The following is a 13,547-nucleotide window of genomic DNA, read 5'->3' on the forward strand; positions in this document are numbered from 1 at the left end:
GCACATGGTGTGGTGGCAAGAAAAACTGCATAAAGGAGACACATCATATGGGGCTCTTTTAAGGTATGCAGACATAGGAAGTGAATCACAAATTACGACCTTCCAGATTGCAAACTTTCCAACTGGGCATGGAACAAGTTACTCAAATGATAGGTGGCTCAAATAAGCAGTAAGGGGGAGAAACACAGGATGGGGCATGGGCTAAGCAAGGCAGCAGGTCCTTGAGGGGCAAAACCAGAGCTTGTGTTTCCTTGTGCTGTTACTAGTGCCCAGGACATGCCAGCTATTGCTGTCTGCCATGGACAAAGCAACCTGGTGGGCTACAGTATATGGAGTCGCAAGAGCAGGACACAATTGAACAATAAACCACCACCACCATCACCTCTTCGGGGCTTCCCTGGTGGCTCAGATGGTAAAGAATCTCCTGCAATGCAGGAGACCTGGGTTTGAGCCGTGAATCAGGAAGATCCCTGGAGAAGGGAATGGCTAGTCACTCCAGTATTCTTGCCTGGAGAATTCCATGGACAGAGGAACTGAGCGAGCTATAGTCCTTGGGGTTGTAAAGAGTCAGACACCACTGAGCGACTAACACATTTCACTTTTCACTTTTAAAGGCTTGTTGGAGGAACGGTAGATGGATGACCACACCTTCCTTTCCTAACTGTCACCCAATGACTCTGTTACTTTAAACGGTTGTTCTGCTGGGCCTTGATTTCTCCATCTGTAAAGTGCACTGAACAGGGTTGTGGTCAAGATCCAGTGAGATAACGAACATGAAAACAACCTGTGAGCTGTAAGGCAAAAAAAAAAAATATCATACATTCCCGTGGAAGTTTTGCTGTTGTTATTTAGTATCTTAAAGGAAAAGTTCGTTGTCAAGTAGGGTGAGAAGCTTATGGTTTTTCTCAGATGATTAATCTGGTTTCATTTCATTCCCTCTCCTTGCTTCTGCCTCGCGATACACATCTAAATGTCCCTGAAACACAGACATCATAGCCAGTTAACTTTACTTCTATGGTGGCCAGTTTAGCCTGCCGGACAAAATGTTTTATGAAAATTCTGCAGGGAAATTCTGCTATACGCATATACATTCGGTATAACACATTAAAGGTTAGCATACAATATTAATTAATGACCTTTCCTGGCTGTGTCTGATGGGTTGCACCGGTCATTAGGAAGAGCTTCACAGATCTGATGCTGAGTATAGACAATGAGCAGGAATGGCCTGGTGTGCTGGTGGAGGCGGGTAAAAGGCTGATTCGGCTGCAGGAACCGCATGTACAAAAGTCTCAGGGTATGAAAGGGCACAACGTGTGTCCTGGGTGGCTTCTCTGAGAGGTGGAGACGGGTGTTGGGGAAAACAATCCATCAAAAATTCATCCACCAGAACAATTGGATTGAGTACGCTTAACACAGCTCTTAAAAAGTGAAAGAGGACAGTGTAAAGGGCAGAAGGATGAAGAATGAGGCTGAGAACGAAGGCACGGCGGCCCCTTTCCTCTGTTACCACAGCCCTGATCCCCAGCACAATATTCTCTTGGTTTAGGCATTGTTCCTTATAGGAAAGTGACCTGAGGAGAGTGTGATGCTAATGACCCTTGAATTGTTGCTTTTCATCAGGTAACGGTGTTAAGACATCAGGTGACTCAGAAGGGGGATCTTCAGAGATGAGAGGGACCCTTCCTGGTCTCCATGCTCAACCCTCCCCAAATCAGGCTGTGACATCCCAAGAAGAAGCTGCTTTTCCATTATTTGCTTACTCCTAATGTCCACTGAGTGAAGCAGGAACTCAGTTATTCTTGGCCTGCCCATCTACTTTGTTTAGGGAAGATAAGGCTTGATGTAATGTGTGCATACTCAGTCGTGTCCAGCCGTAGCCCACCAGGCTCCTCTGTCCATGGAATTCTTCAGGCAAGAATACTGGAGTGGGTGGCCATTTTCTACTCAAGGGGAATCCTCCTGATCCAGGGATTCAACCTGCGTCTCTTGCATCTCCTGCCTTGGCAGGTGGATTCTTTACCACCAGTGCCACCTGGGAAGCTCAAGATAAGGCTTGAAAGTGAAAGTGAAGTTGTGTCCGACTCTTTGTGACCCCATGGACTGTAGCCTATCAGGCTCCTCCATCCATGGGATTTTCCAGGCAAGAGTGCTGGAGTGGATTGCCATTTCCTTCTCCAGGGGATCTTCCTGACCCAGGAATCGAACCCGGGTCTCCCGCATTGCAGGCAGACGCTTTACCATGTGAGCCATCAGGGAAGCTCAAGATAAGGCTTAATAATGCTTAAAATATCCTTCTGGCCAGGTATCACTTGCCACTACAATGTTATGTCTGATGAGCTGTATATTCTAAACTGAAGCATACATTTTTATCTGAATTTAAATACACTCTATTTCCTCTCCTTTTCCAAGGCAAGATAATCATTCTAATATTTTAGAAAATCTCGCAAACAATGGGTCTCTCCCCTAGCCCCAGTTTTCCTATTCACCAAAGAAGGAAAAAAAACCCACACAGAGTGAACTTCGTCATCTCCTCTCTTGAGCACGTTTGGGGCCAGGCAAGAAGGGTTTTGCTGGAGGGCTGTGTGCGGTGGAAGCAAATGAAAGACGAAGTTGGAAAGTTCGGGTAGGATCAGACTTTGAAGAGCCTCTGTGCTGAGGAGTTTGTCCTCTATCCTGCAGGCAGTCTTGAGGGCTGTTCTGGAAATCAAATGGGTTCCAATAAAAGACAAAAGTGAAACAAACACTGGTTCCTGAGCGCAGTATGAAGCAGAAAATTGACCGCCATTCCCTTTTCTGTATGAGAACACTGAGGCACGGAGAGGATCAGAAATTCACTGAGGACTCACAGGTACATGGCAGATCTGACTCTGATAGCTTTACTCCCCTGCTGCCTCTGATTCCTTTAAATGATGGGGGACAAGGAAGAAGAGAAGTGGGGAGCAGGGGAACAGGGTCATTATTAGCCACGTCCATTAGTAACTCATATGGCATCTTGAAAGGACTCTTTGCATGTGGCAATTTTCTTAAAACTTTTTGTCCAACTAAAAAGTAGAGAAAACAGAGATAAATACAGGATAGAAAAATGTCAGTATGGATATGCAGACATCTCACACACATATCTGCGAACACAGCTCCCGTTCCCATCAAGGGTCTCTCACAGGGTATTATTATCAAGAGAATAAAAGGAAGATAGTGAATCATACAACTTCCCTATCATTAGGTTTAAGGGTAAAGTAATGAGTAGGAAGAGATGCAGCAGCAACTTGAGAGGCAGAACGCAAGGTGCATTAGGGGAGCCGTACAAGCAAGATGAGCTGAACAAGCTTTGGAAATCACTCAGAGCCCTGAGGAGTCTACTCACCTAGAGCCTGCCAAGTGCCTCTGGTGGGCAGAATAACACCACCCACTAAAGATGCCCACGCCAAGTCCTAATTCCAGGAATCTATTGTACGCGCAAAAGGGACTTTACAGATGTAACCAAATTAAAGATTTTGAGATGGGAAAGACAATCCTGGATTGTTGGGGATCTGGGAGGGCCCAATACAACTGAGGTGGCATGAGTGGTAAAGAACACACCTGCCAGTGCAGAAGACCCAGGTTCGATCCCTGGGTCAGGAAGATCCCCTGGAGAAGGGGATGGCAATCTGCTCCAGTGTTCTTGCCTGGAGAATCCCACGGACAATGGCGCCTGGAGGGCTACAGTCCATGGGGTTGCAAAGAGTCAGACATGACTGAAGTGACTTAGCATGCATGCAATACAATCATGTGGAAGTGGTGGGCAGGGTCAGTCAGAGCGATGCAATTGAGAAAGACCCTACCAGATAGTTGGTGGCTTTGAAGATGGATGGAAGCAGGGGATGGGGAGAGGGCAGGGTCGGGTGGGAGCTGCCAGTATCCTCTAGAAGCTAGAAGAGGTGAGGAAACAAGTTCCCCCCCACCCCAGAACCTCCAGAAGAAGTGCAGCTCTTCAGACCTGTTTTAGATTTCTGACTTCCAGAACTGAAAGATGATAAATCTGCCTTGCAAGCCACCTGGTTTGTGGTGGTTTGTTACAACAGCATTATGAAACCAAAAAGCCTCCAAACTGCTGAGGACTGTACTAGGTGCTGAGAGGGAGTCATGGGATATTCAAAATAATGCAAATGGGCTAAGGGCCCTGGTTTATGTATTCACAGAACCTTTATGCATTCACAGAGTTTTCTTGGTCCCAGGCGTGTCACTGGCCTCAGGAGTTTATGATCTGGGCGGTGAGCTGGTTCACCTGCCACTCCCAGCCCTTCCTTCTCAAGCTTCCCCCCTCCCGCCTTCCTGTTACTGCCGTTCACTGCTGCTTCTTCCAGGGTGCATTTCTTAGAATTACAAAATCAGAAGGCAGAGGAGGCATAATTCAAATATTTGCATGGTAGTATTCAAGAAAAATACCTATTAATTTTTACAAATTGATTACATACGAAGCTTATAAATAAGACAATGTACACTTTCTTCTTGACTCCATTCAGCATGGCTGCTGTGTACAAGTACAGACAAGCGGGCCACATGCTACGGAGTTTGTGAAGGACTGAAGTGAAATGAGTCATTACAAGGTTATTTTAAGACCTTCATAGATCCCTCTATACATCATATCAAATACAGTAAAATATATTGACATGAAATATTTAGTATACAGGATTTGAAAAGTTTTTATAATTTTTATTTAAAAACATTTACTATAATATCTCATGGAACATATGATTGATTATGATTATTCAGTGATGATCCTGCTTACTCAGGGATTCCAATGAAGTAGGCAAACCCAGACTGTTTGCAAGTGTACTGAAATGTTTATGAGTGCGAAATTGACTAATTAATAAAGCTGGTATTCTACTACATTTTCTAGATATTCCTTAATTTAAGTTTTGTAGTTCTCTTATTTTACAGTAGAATTTTTGTTTCCTTTCTTAAACACTTCCTTATGCCTGAGGCACTGTGCTCACAGTACTGATAGATAAGATGGTTCCAAGTATCAAGACCACACCCACAACACCCAGAGCTCAACTAGACAAATGCTTCTTTTATAACACACATAATCCAATTTTCTTGGGCTCCAAAATCACTGTGGGCAGTGACTGCAGCCAAAAAGTTAAAAGACGCTTGCTCCTTGGAAGAAAAGCTATGACAAACCTAGACAGTGTATTAACAAGCAGAGACATCACTTTGCTAACAAAGGTCCATGTAGTCAAAGCTATGGTTTTTCCAGTAGTCATGGACGTGAGAGGTGGACCATAAAGAAGGCTAAGTGCCAAAGAAGTGATGCTTTCAAACCTTGGTGCTGGAGAAGACTTTTGGGAGTCCCTCGGATAGCAAGGGGATTAAACCAGTCAATCCTAAAGGAAATCAACTCTGAATATTCATTAGAAGGACTGATACTGAAGCTGAAGCTCCAATACTTTGGCCATCTGATGTGAAGAGTAGACTCATTGGAAAAGACCCTGACGCTGGGAAAGACTGAAGGCAGGAGAAGGGAGTGACAGAGGATGACATGGCTGGATTGCATCATCGACTCAATGGACATGAGTTTGAGCACACTCCAAGAGATAATGAAGGACAGGGAAGCCTGGCATGCTGTAGTCCATGGGGTCATAAAGAGTTGGACAGGACTGAGCAACTGAAAAACTACATCCCAAGAGTGAAGAGTTAAGGTTACTATGGAAACCACAATTCAAGTCTAGTGCTGAATGATTGCTAATTCAATCAGCTTGCTATTGCAACTCCTTTTTGGGTGATATGATCATCACTTTCATCAAGAGGAGGCAGCACTGTGTAAGGATCAAGAGAATGGACTTTGAAGCCAGGCAACGTTGAGCTCCATCTGACTCTACCACTTGCTCAGCCCTATGACTCTAGTTAGGTCACTTAAGCTGTCTGTGCCTGAGTCCCCATCTATAACTTGGGTGTGATGAGAGTAGCTATCTCAGAGGATCATGCTGATGAAGTGGGTAAACATTTACAAAGCACTTGTAGCAGAGACAGATACCTATAAGGGTTATTCATGTGTTTGCTGAATTAAAAAATAGTATTTATTCAGAAGTTTACTGAGTATGATTACATGGCCCCCATTGTGATGATGAAGACTAGGACACAGTCCTTAACCTTAAGGCACTGAAAGTCTAGTGGGAGGTATGTGCTGGAGCAGAGGTATAAAAAATATGTAACATAAAACACTGGAAAGTCGTAAATTTTAATAATAAAAATTGTTTTACCCACTTATAGTTAAAATTATTTAAAATAAGGAAAATATCTCCAAATACTGAAAATAAAATTAAAATAAGTGCCTATTTTGTTTGCCGTCCTGTATCGTCCACTGTATAAAGCCATATAGAGAGCTGCTCTGTGCCAGGGGCTTTGAAGATTATACTTAGCTCTCTCAATTTTTGCAACAAACTTTGAGTTATATATAATCACTTCCACTTTACAAAAGACTTACCTGAGTCTCAAATATGTTGTGACAGAGAACTTGAATCCAGATAAAACTCTGGCTCAAAGCCAACTTTACTGTTGCTAAATTAGTGATTTTCAAACTTTATTAGCAGAAAACTAGCTTTAAAAAGATCACTTTGTTAAATGATTTTTTTACTTGTATAAATATGCTTTGTTTATAACCATTTAAGCAGTTACAACAGTAAACATTTGTCATAAAATGAATGAATGAAAATGGCTATAGTGATGAATTTTAAATCTGAGGTTACAGATGACAGTGAGAGTAATATTGGCCTCAGAGCCTGACTTATTTCTACTTTTCCTTTTTTGCATAGTATTTAGAAATTCCTACATCACATAGTTGTAAATTATAATAGATATTTTAACAGGTCACCTTGTAAACCAGGCTATTTTTCAACTAAGGGCATATAGAAGCTCGAATGACATGAGTGGGAATTATATTCTATTACATTCTATTTTATTACAACAATTATTTATCAAGCCCTTCTGTATGTTAGGCATAGTTCTGGGTGCCAGAAATTCCATGGCTCACGTGACAGACATAGTTCTTGGCCTCAAGGTGAGTGTTTGAAAGGAGAAGTCCTGGGTCAAGAACACTCACTGGAGTGGAACATTTAAACAGATGGATTTTTTGCCCCATAGATATAAATGTATAAGGCCTAATTAACCTCTTATGGAAAGATTTTTCCCAGTTGACTTTATTCTCACAGGTCATGGATTCTGGGCATTAGGCATAAGCGGACTGGAATTCTTGGGAGACTAGAACCAAGATTTTCTCTATCTACCCTTCACTAATTTACCACTGAATCTCTGCTGTGGTTTGGGGGATGGGATAATTACACTGGGGCCTGGGGACCAGCTCAAGGTCTAGTATGGATAAGTATGACGTCAGGGTTGAAATAATCTCAAGATTTGTATGAACTTCACGGACTCTTTCAAAATTACCCAGCAATTTATGAAGCACTGAAGGAACTAAATCTATCCTAATTCTGGACAGTCCACAATGAAGCTGCTAAAGAAACTCTAGCTCCCGTAGGTATCAAGAACCCCAGTAGTTGGCCCTGAACAACATAAAATATTGGAGAGAGTGAACTCTTTATTTTTATTTTTTTTATTTTTATTTTTTAAATTCAGTGGGGCAAGAGAACCTGATTGCAGACTTCATTTACTTTGAATTTCAATTTGTAAAGTTATTAAATATTTGGATTTAAATGTCTTTGCAGGAATTTGAAAAATGGGAGTGGGTTTCTATTCAAACTTAGGGCGTCTTCATATTGGCAGTCTTATTAAAGAGCCTTAATGGTGTTTGATCTCTACAACCTGTTATGTGCTCTATTAGAAACATGGCTATACATAATTTGAAATGGGGAACAGGAAATGGATTTTCAGCCTTGACTATAGCATTGCCTTGGAGCTAATTTAATTGATGTATGGTTTTCATCAATTTCCGAGCTTTCGGTGGGGGAAAGATCTGCACTGCCCATCAGGGATCCCATGATGATTCTCAAAAGAACAATAGCTGGTACTGGGAGATTGGCCAGAAGGAACTGACTGCTCTGATTGTTTGCTGGTATCTTACCCTGAGGGCAGTAACTATGCTGCAAGTGGGGAAAACAAACAGCTGGGTGCGGGGGCCTAAAAAGGTGTCAGTTTGATCTACACAGTTGCCTGACAGCTTCAGTTGCCACCTCTTGGGTTCATCCCTGTGTTCAGGATGCCAGGGTTCTCCCAGGTTGCTCCCTGCCAGTGCTGAGCACGGTGAGAACCAGTGCAGGTCCACTCCAGCCTGACGAGGGACTTCTCCAGCAGGTGACTGGCTTGAGGACTTTCCCACTGGCCTTCCAAAGCTTTCTGAGAATGGTGCTGGGCCTACCCAGTCATCCTTTCCTCCCCCTCCCCTTTCACAGGTGTCAGATGTACATCCAGGCCGAAGTGTCTCCTTACTCATCCATGCTTACTCTATGTACCTTTACAGGCATTTCTCCCAATAAAGCTCTTGTTGGTGTCAGTTTCTTAGGAGACCTGAACTAACACACCGGGAAACGTTGTTTTAGTCACTAAATTGTGTTCGACTCTTTTTGGAATCCCATGGACTGTAACCTGCCAGACTCCGCTGTCCACAGGATTTTCCAGGCAAGAAGACTGGAGTGGGTTGCCATTTCCTTCTCCAGGGGATCTTACCAACCCAGGGATTAAACCCAAGTCTCCTGCATTGGCAGGTGGATTCTTTACCACTGATCCACCAGGGAAGCCCTACTGAGGGACATTAGGGGGAAATAAAAGTACTTTAAAAACATAAAGTTAAAATAAAATGCCTATGGGGCCTCCTTACTGTCCTCCCTACTTCCTCCAACATCAGTTTTCCTTGGATACATTTCTCAAACCACTTCACAATACTGAGGATGAAAAAAACAGGGCTTTGTTATGAGTGGGGGATAAACAGGATGATTCTTTAGGGAATTCTGACAACAGTATATCAAGGTTGAATTGGATCCCAAGACAAGGGAGAGGATATTAAAAGTGATTAATAAAGGACTGGGATACGGTCACATTTTAAACTAAAAAAAGAACGCTGGCTACAGGAGCTGAATCTCTTTTGGTTCCAAAGAAAGCTGAAGATAATGCACTGAAGCACGGAATTTGTTATAGTTGAGAAAGGAAGCAATTAAAGTAGGAAACATCTCAGAAGCATTTTCCAGGTCAGTATGAATAGTAACAAAAAAGGAGGCAGAAAATGATACTACAGAGCCTGGATTTTGTAGTCAAAGTCCAGGCTAAGGAGGAGGAGGACAAGACTGAAAGATACCAAGGAGAGGGCTGTTACTCAGAAGGGCTGCCTTCATCTTTGAAGTTTAAAATCCAATGTAAACTCAACATCTGCCAGATGTAAAATGAATGTCTCAATATTTTGAAAGAAAAGATGATGGCATGGGGACCTAGTCACACTTTAAATAATTTGACTCCCAGGCAATTAACTAGAAAATAAAATGATGAAAGAGAAGCTTGCCCAATTTGCATCAGGTTATGGGCTGCAGTCCATGGGGTCGCTAGGAGTTGGACACGACTGAACCACTTCACTTTCACTTTTCACTTTCATGCACTGGAGAAGGAAATGGCAACCCACTCCAGTGTTCTTGCCTGGAGAATCCCAGGGATGGGGGAGCCTGGTGGGCTGCTGTCTCTGGGGTCGCACAGAGTCGGACACGACTGAAGCGACTTAGCAGCAGCAGCAGCATATCAGTCTAACATTTAAAGCTTTCATAAGACACACAAGTGGGCTAAGAGGATCACTGATTCAGAGGCTACACTGAAAAGTCAGAAGCAGTTTCCAGATTTTGATAGGTTTCAGGCAAGATATGTCAGAAGAGAAGCCTGACATGGACAGACTGGCTCCCCTGAAAATTCAGCTTCTGTGTACAGAGTTCTTCAGGTAACCAATTTCTACTTTCACCTCTGCCTCCAAAAGCAGGTCTCACAGGACTCTGCTTCAGCAACAACCTGTCAAGTCTCCCGGCTGCTTTTCATTGCCAAATTTCTCCTGTTAAGTTGTGTCATTCGTGCTAAAACAACAAATTCACATCCGATTGATTTGTGGAGGATGGAACTGCCTTGAAATTATTCACTGATTTTCTTTAATATACAACAAGCAGAAAGCGTAGGGGGAAAACACATTTGTGAACTGAGCTGTTGGCTTTTTGTGCAGCTTCTCTAGAGAAAAACATGGAGATGTTCATGCCAGACTCTGCTTTTTTTTTCACTTTCTAATATGATGGCTCCACTCATCTCTATGCAAGTGTTTCCCTTCCATTAATGTTAATGGAAGTCACTCTTGTGTATCAAGGGGAGAATAGACCCCTTTGTCTTTTTAATTGGTCCTATAAAACAATAAATGAATGCACTATGTGAGTTCTGTCTAAAAATAAATTCTGGCCATCCATACTAGGTTGCTTTAAAAAAAAACAAAAACTTTTTTTTTTAAAGAAGATAATATGTAGCTTCCTGGTTGGACACTAGCTAGAAACCAAATACATAAAAAAAGTACATCAAAATTAAAGGGATAATAGGTAATTTCGTTCTTTAGGAAGACGATGTTAGTAAGTGCGTCTGCAGAGCATGGGGCAGAATACAAAGCACAAATCGCCTGTTAAGTTGAAGCAATTGCAACCGCAATTTAATGGAGGACAAGAAAGCAATTAACAGTGTAAAGTCATTGACGCGAAGGATAGACCTTGAGATTAGAATCTTATTAAAACAAAGGCTGGTACAACTTGATTATAATGAGCAAAGTTGAAAGATCTCCAAAACAATCTCAGCGTGCAGATGTGGAAAAGAAAACATAATCTACCCTATTATTATACTTCGGGCCCCATGAGCTGCTGTTAGCATCCGGATGCTTCACAGATCAATATCTCAAACAAACTGGACAGGAACCGCCTCTCAGACTTAATTTTTGCAGGACTGGACTGAAGGATGGAGAGGAGGCTTTTGTTTCTGTTTTTAATCACTATGACCATGATAGTTTAAACATGATGATTTTTAGCACTGATGTTAGGAACCTTTCTAGAATAAGAAGCCTCTTTTTTTTCTTAAAATCTTTCCTCTCTGGCCTTCTTATAATAACATCACTGAGACTGTTTTGCAGGCCAGTGGTAAAGATACACATTGGTTTGAGACGAACTGAGCTGTAATCTTCTGACACTTCTCTTATTGATTCAATATTTTAAGATAAATATCATACAAGGAACAGTGAGAAATGAGGCAAAGGACACTAGATTAAGTGATTAATAAAACACAGCCTAAAACCCTGCAATTAATTAACAGTTATTATTTTGGTTTGTCAACCCCTCCAAAGCAGTATAAAAATCCTTCTTAAATAGACTCAAGAAAACGTTAAATACTTTTTTCACTCAGATATGTACCCTCTATTTAATGAAAATAGACTTGAACGAGGCTCAATTTTTCCATCAAGTTTTAAAGACTAATTTTATATTTTATAAGCCAAAACTTCATAAGCATATTTTATAAATTGAAACATATCTGCTTCCATTTTTAATGGGACTGTTTCATGTGTCCATGTTAGACAAATGTGGCCTAAAGAAAAATGTGGCCTAAAGGGAGCTAGGATTTTTTTTTTTAACAAAGTCTTTAGATAGTAGGACCAAAATACCAATTAATTAACTCTTATGAGGATAACTTTAATATATTGATTGATTTACAGTCCCTGTATGCCTGATGTTACAATATTTGGCAAACTTTTTGATCCTGGCCAATCAGGTGAATGTGCAATTATAGCTCTTTGTAGCTCTAATTTACATTTCACTGATGGCTAATGAAATTGAGCATTATTCACATGACTATTGACCACTGATATTTCCTATTCTGTGATATGAATGTTAAATCTTTTGCCCATTTTTTATTGTAGTTAGTCTTTTGTTATTGATTTGTAGGTGTTCTTTATATATTTTGGATCATCATGCTTTATTTACTATAGCCGAGGAAGTATAACACAGTGTTCAAGTGGCTAAAAGAACGAACTTTGCAGCAAGTCTGCCTGGGTGCAAATCCCAAATTACCACCTACAGTGTGGACTTGCGCAAATTTCCTAATCTCTCTGTGCCTCAGTGATATCCATAAAGTAGGGATGACAATGTGACTTGTCTAACAGGGTAGTTGTGAAAATGAAGTTCATTAATATAGGCAAAATTCTGAGTACAGTATCCATCACACAGTAAGCACTCAAAAATTACTAAATAAAAATATTTGCCAGTTGCAGATTTTTAATAGCTCTTATGTTTTAACTCTTAATTTTTTAATGAAGTCTTTTCATGAACAGAAGTTGTATAATGAAGTTGAATTAATCATTTTTTTTTGGCTTGAGCTTTATAGTAAATAAATCCCTCCCTTCTTCCCAAGTCATTGAAGTCTTTTGTAGACTGTCTTCTAAGAAATGTTTTATATTACCTTTCCTATTAAAGCTTTAAAGCCTTGTGACATTAATTTTGAGTTACTATGTGAGGCAGGGGTCCAGTTTCATTTTTCAAATTTGGATAGCCAATTTTCCAACACCAGTTGTTGGAACATGCTTCACACTTGCTAGCTTTGTATCAAGAATCAAGTTTCTAGATATGTATACATGTTGAACATTTCATTATTGGTTCATATACCTGTATTGTGCCAGTACCACACTGTCTTAAAGTTATTAGAGTTTATAATAATTATTAAAATCCTGATAAGCAAATCTCCGCATTTTGATTATTTTGGGAGGACTTCCCTGGCTAGTTTTGGCTCTACAATCAAGTTTTTAGGAGAAGACAGATATTTACTTTTTTTTAGGGGAAGAAATCTTCTAATGGGATGATTTTATTATCGTCTACATGGCTCCTGAGCTTCTTTCAACCATCAATCCTCTAAGGATATTAATTATTTTCTTTCTACAAAGATGATTTGTTGTAGAAAATAAAAAATACAGAAAAATACAAAAACAGAAGTAAAAACTGTCCTAAGCTCCACATCTCAAGAAAATCACCATCAACTGGTTTTGTATATCCTCCAGAATTTTCTTTAATATGTATACCTGTGGTTGTTTACTCACTAAGTCTGACTCTTTGCAACCCTATGGACTGTAGCCCATCAGGCTCCTCGGTCCATAGTATTCTCCAGGCAAGAATATTGGAGTGGGTTGCCATGCCCTCCTCCAGGGGATCTTCCTGAGCCAGGGATTGAATCCGTATCTCCGGCTTCTCGTGCCTTGCAGGAGGATTCTTTACCACTGAGCCACCAGGGAAGCTCTAGAGCGTGGGGTACATAAACTCATTTCACAGAAGGGAAAGCCAATGTGGGGCCTGTATACCCGTCTACCACAAAGATGGTTATATAGTATCTCACAGAATAAATTAGGTGGCACAAATTGGTGTTTTGTAGGTCAAATTTGACATGTATGTGTAAGTAAACCCACATGGTGTTTTCTTTTATCATTAAGCTTCAGAATCCAATTTCCAGCTTCTTTTACAGAAAACTGGAAAACCTGGCAGCCCAGCTGAGTTCTGCAATTTCACAGCAACAAGTATCTG

At 41.1% G+C, this 13,547-nt stretch overlaps 1 protein-coding gene across 2 annotated transcripts in view; it reads right to left on the bottom strand.

Annotated features, from left to right (window-relative positions):
- ATRNL1 (attractin-like 1) overlaps positions 1-13,547 on the bottom strand; it is a 779,810-nt gene that overhangs the window by 42,094 nt on the left and 724,169 nt on the right. Inside the window, exon 29 of one of the 2 annotated variants that reach the window (XM_010859293.1) lies at positions 2,340-2,697. The exons of the other annotated variant lie outside the window; for it this stretch is intronic. Within the exon in view, the coding sequence (XP_010857595.1) occupies positions 2,669-2,697 (29 nt within the window). The 3' untranslated portion in view covers positions 2,340-2,668. Of the gene's footprint in view, positions 1-2,339; positions 2,698-13,547 lie in introns of those variants that run through there. 2 annotated transcript variants of the gene reach the window in all.

Source organism: Bison bison, unplaced genomic scaffold (genome assembly GCF_000754665.1).
Source record: "Bison bison bison isolate TAMUID 2011002044 unplaced genomic scaffold, Bison_UMD1.0 scf7180017864456, whole genome shotgun sequence".
In the NCBI taxonomy this organism is placed as follows: domain Eukaryota; kingdom Metazoa; phylum Chordata; class Mammalia; order Artiodactyla; family Bovidae; genus Bison; species Bison bison.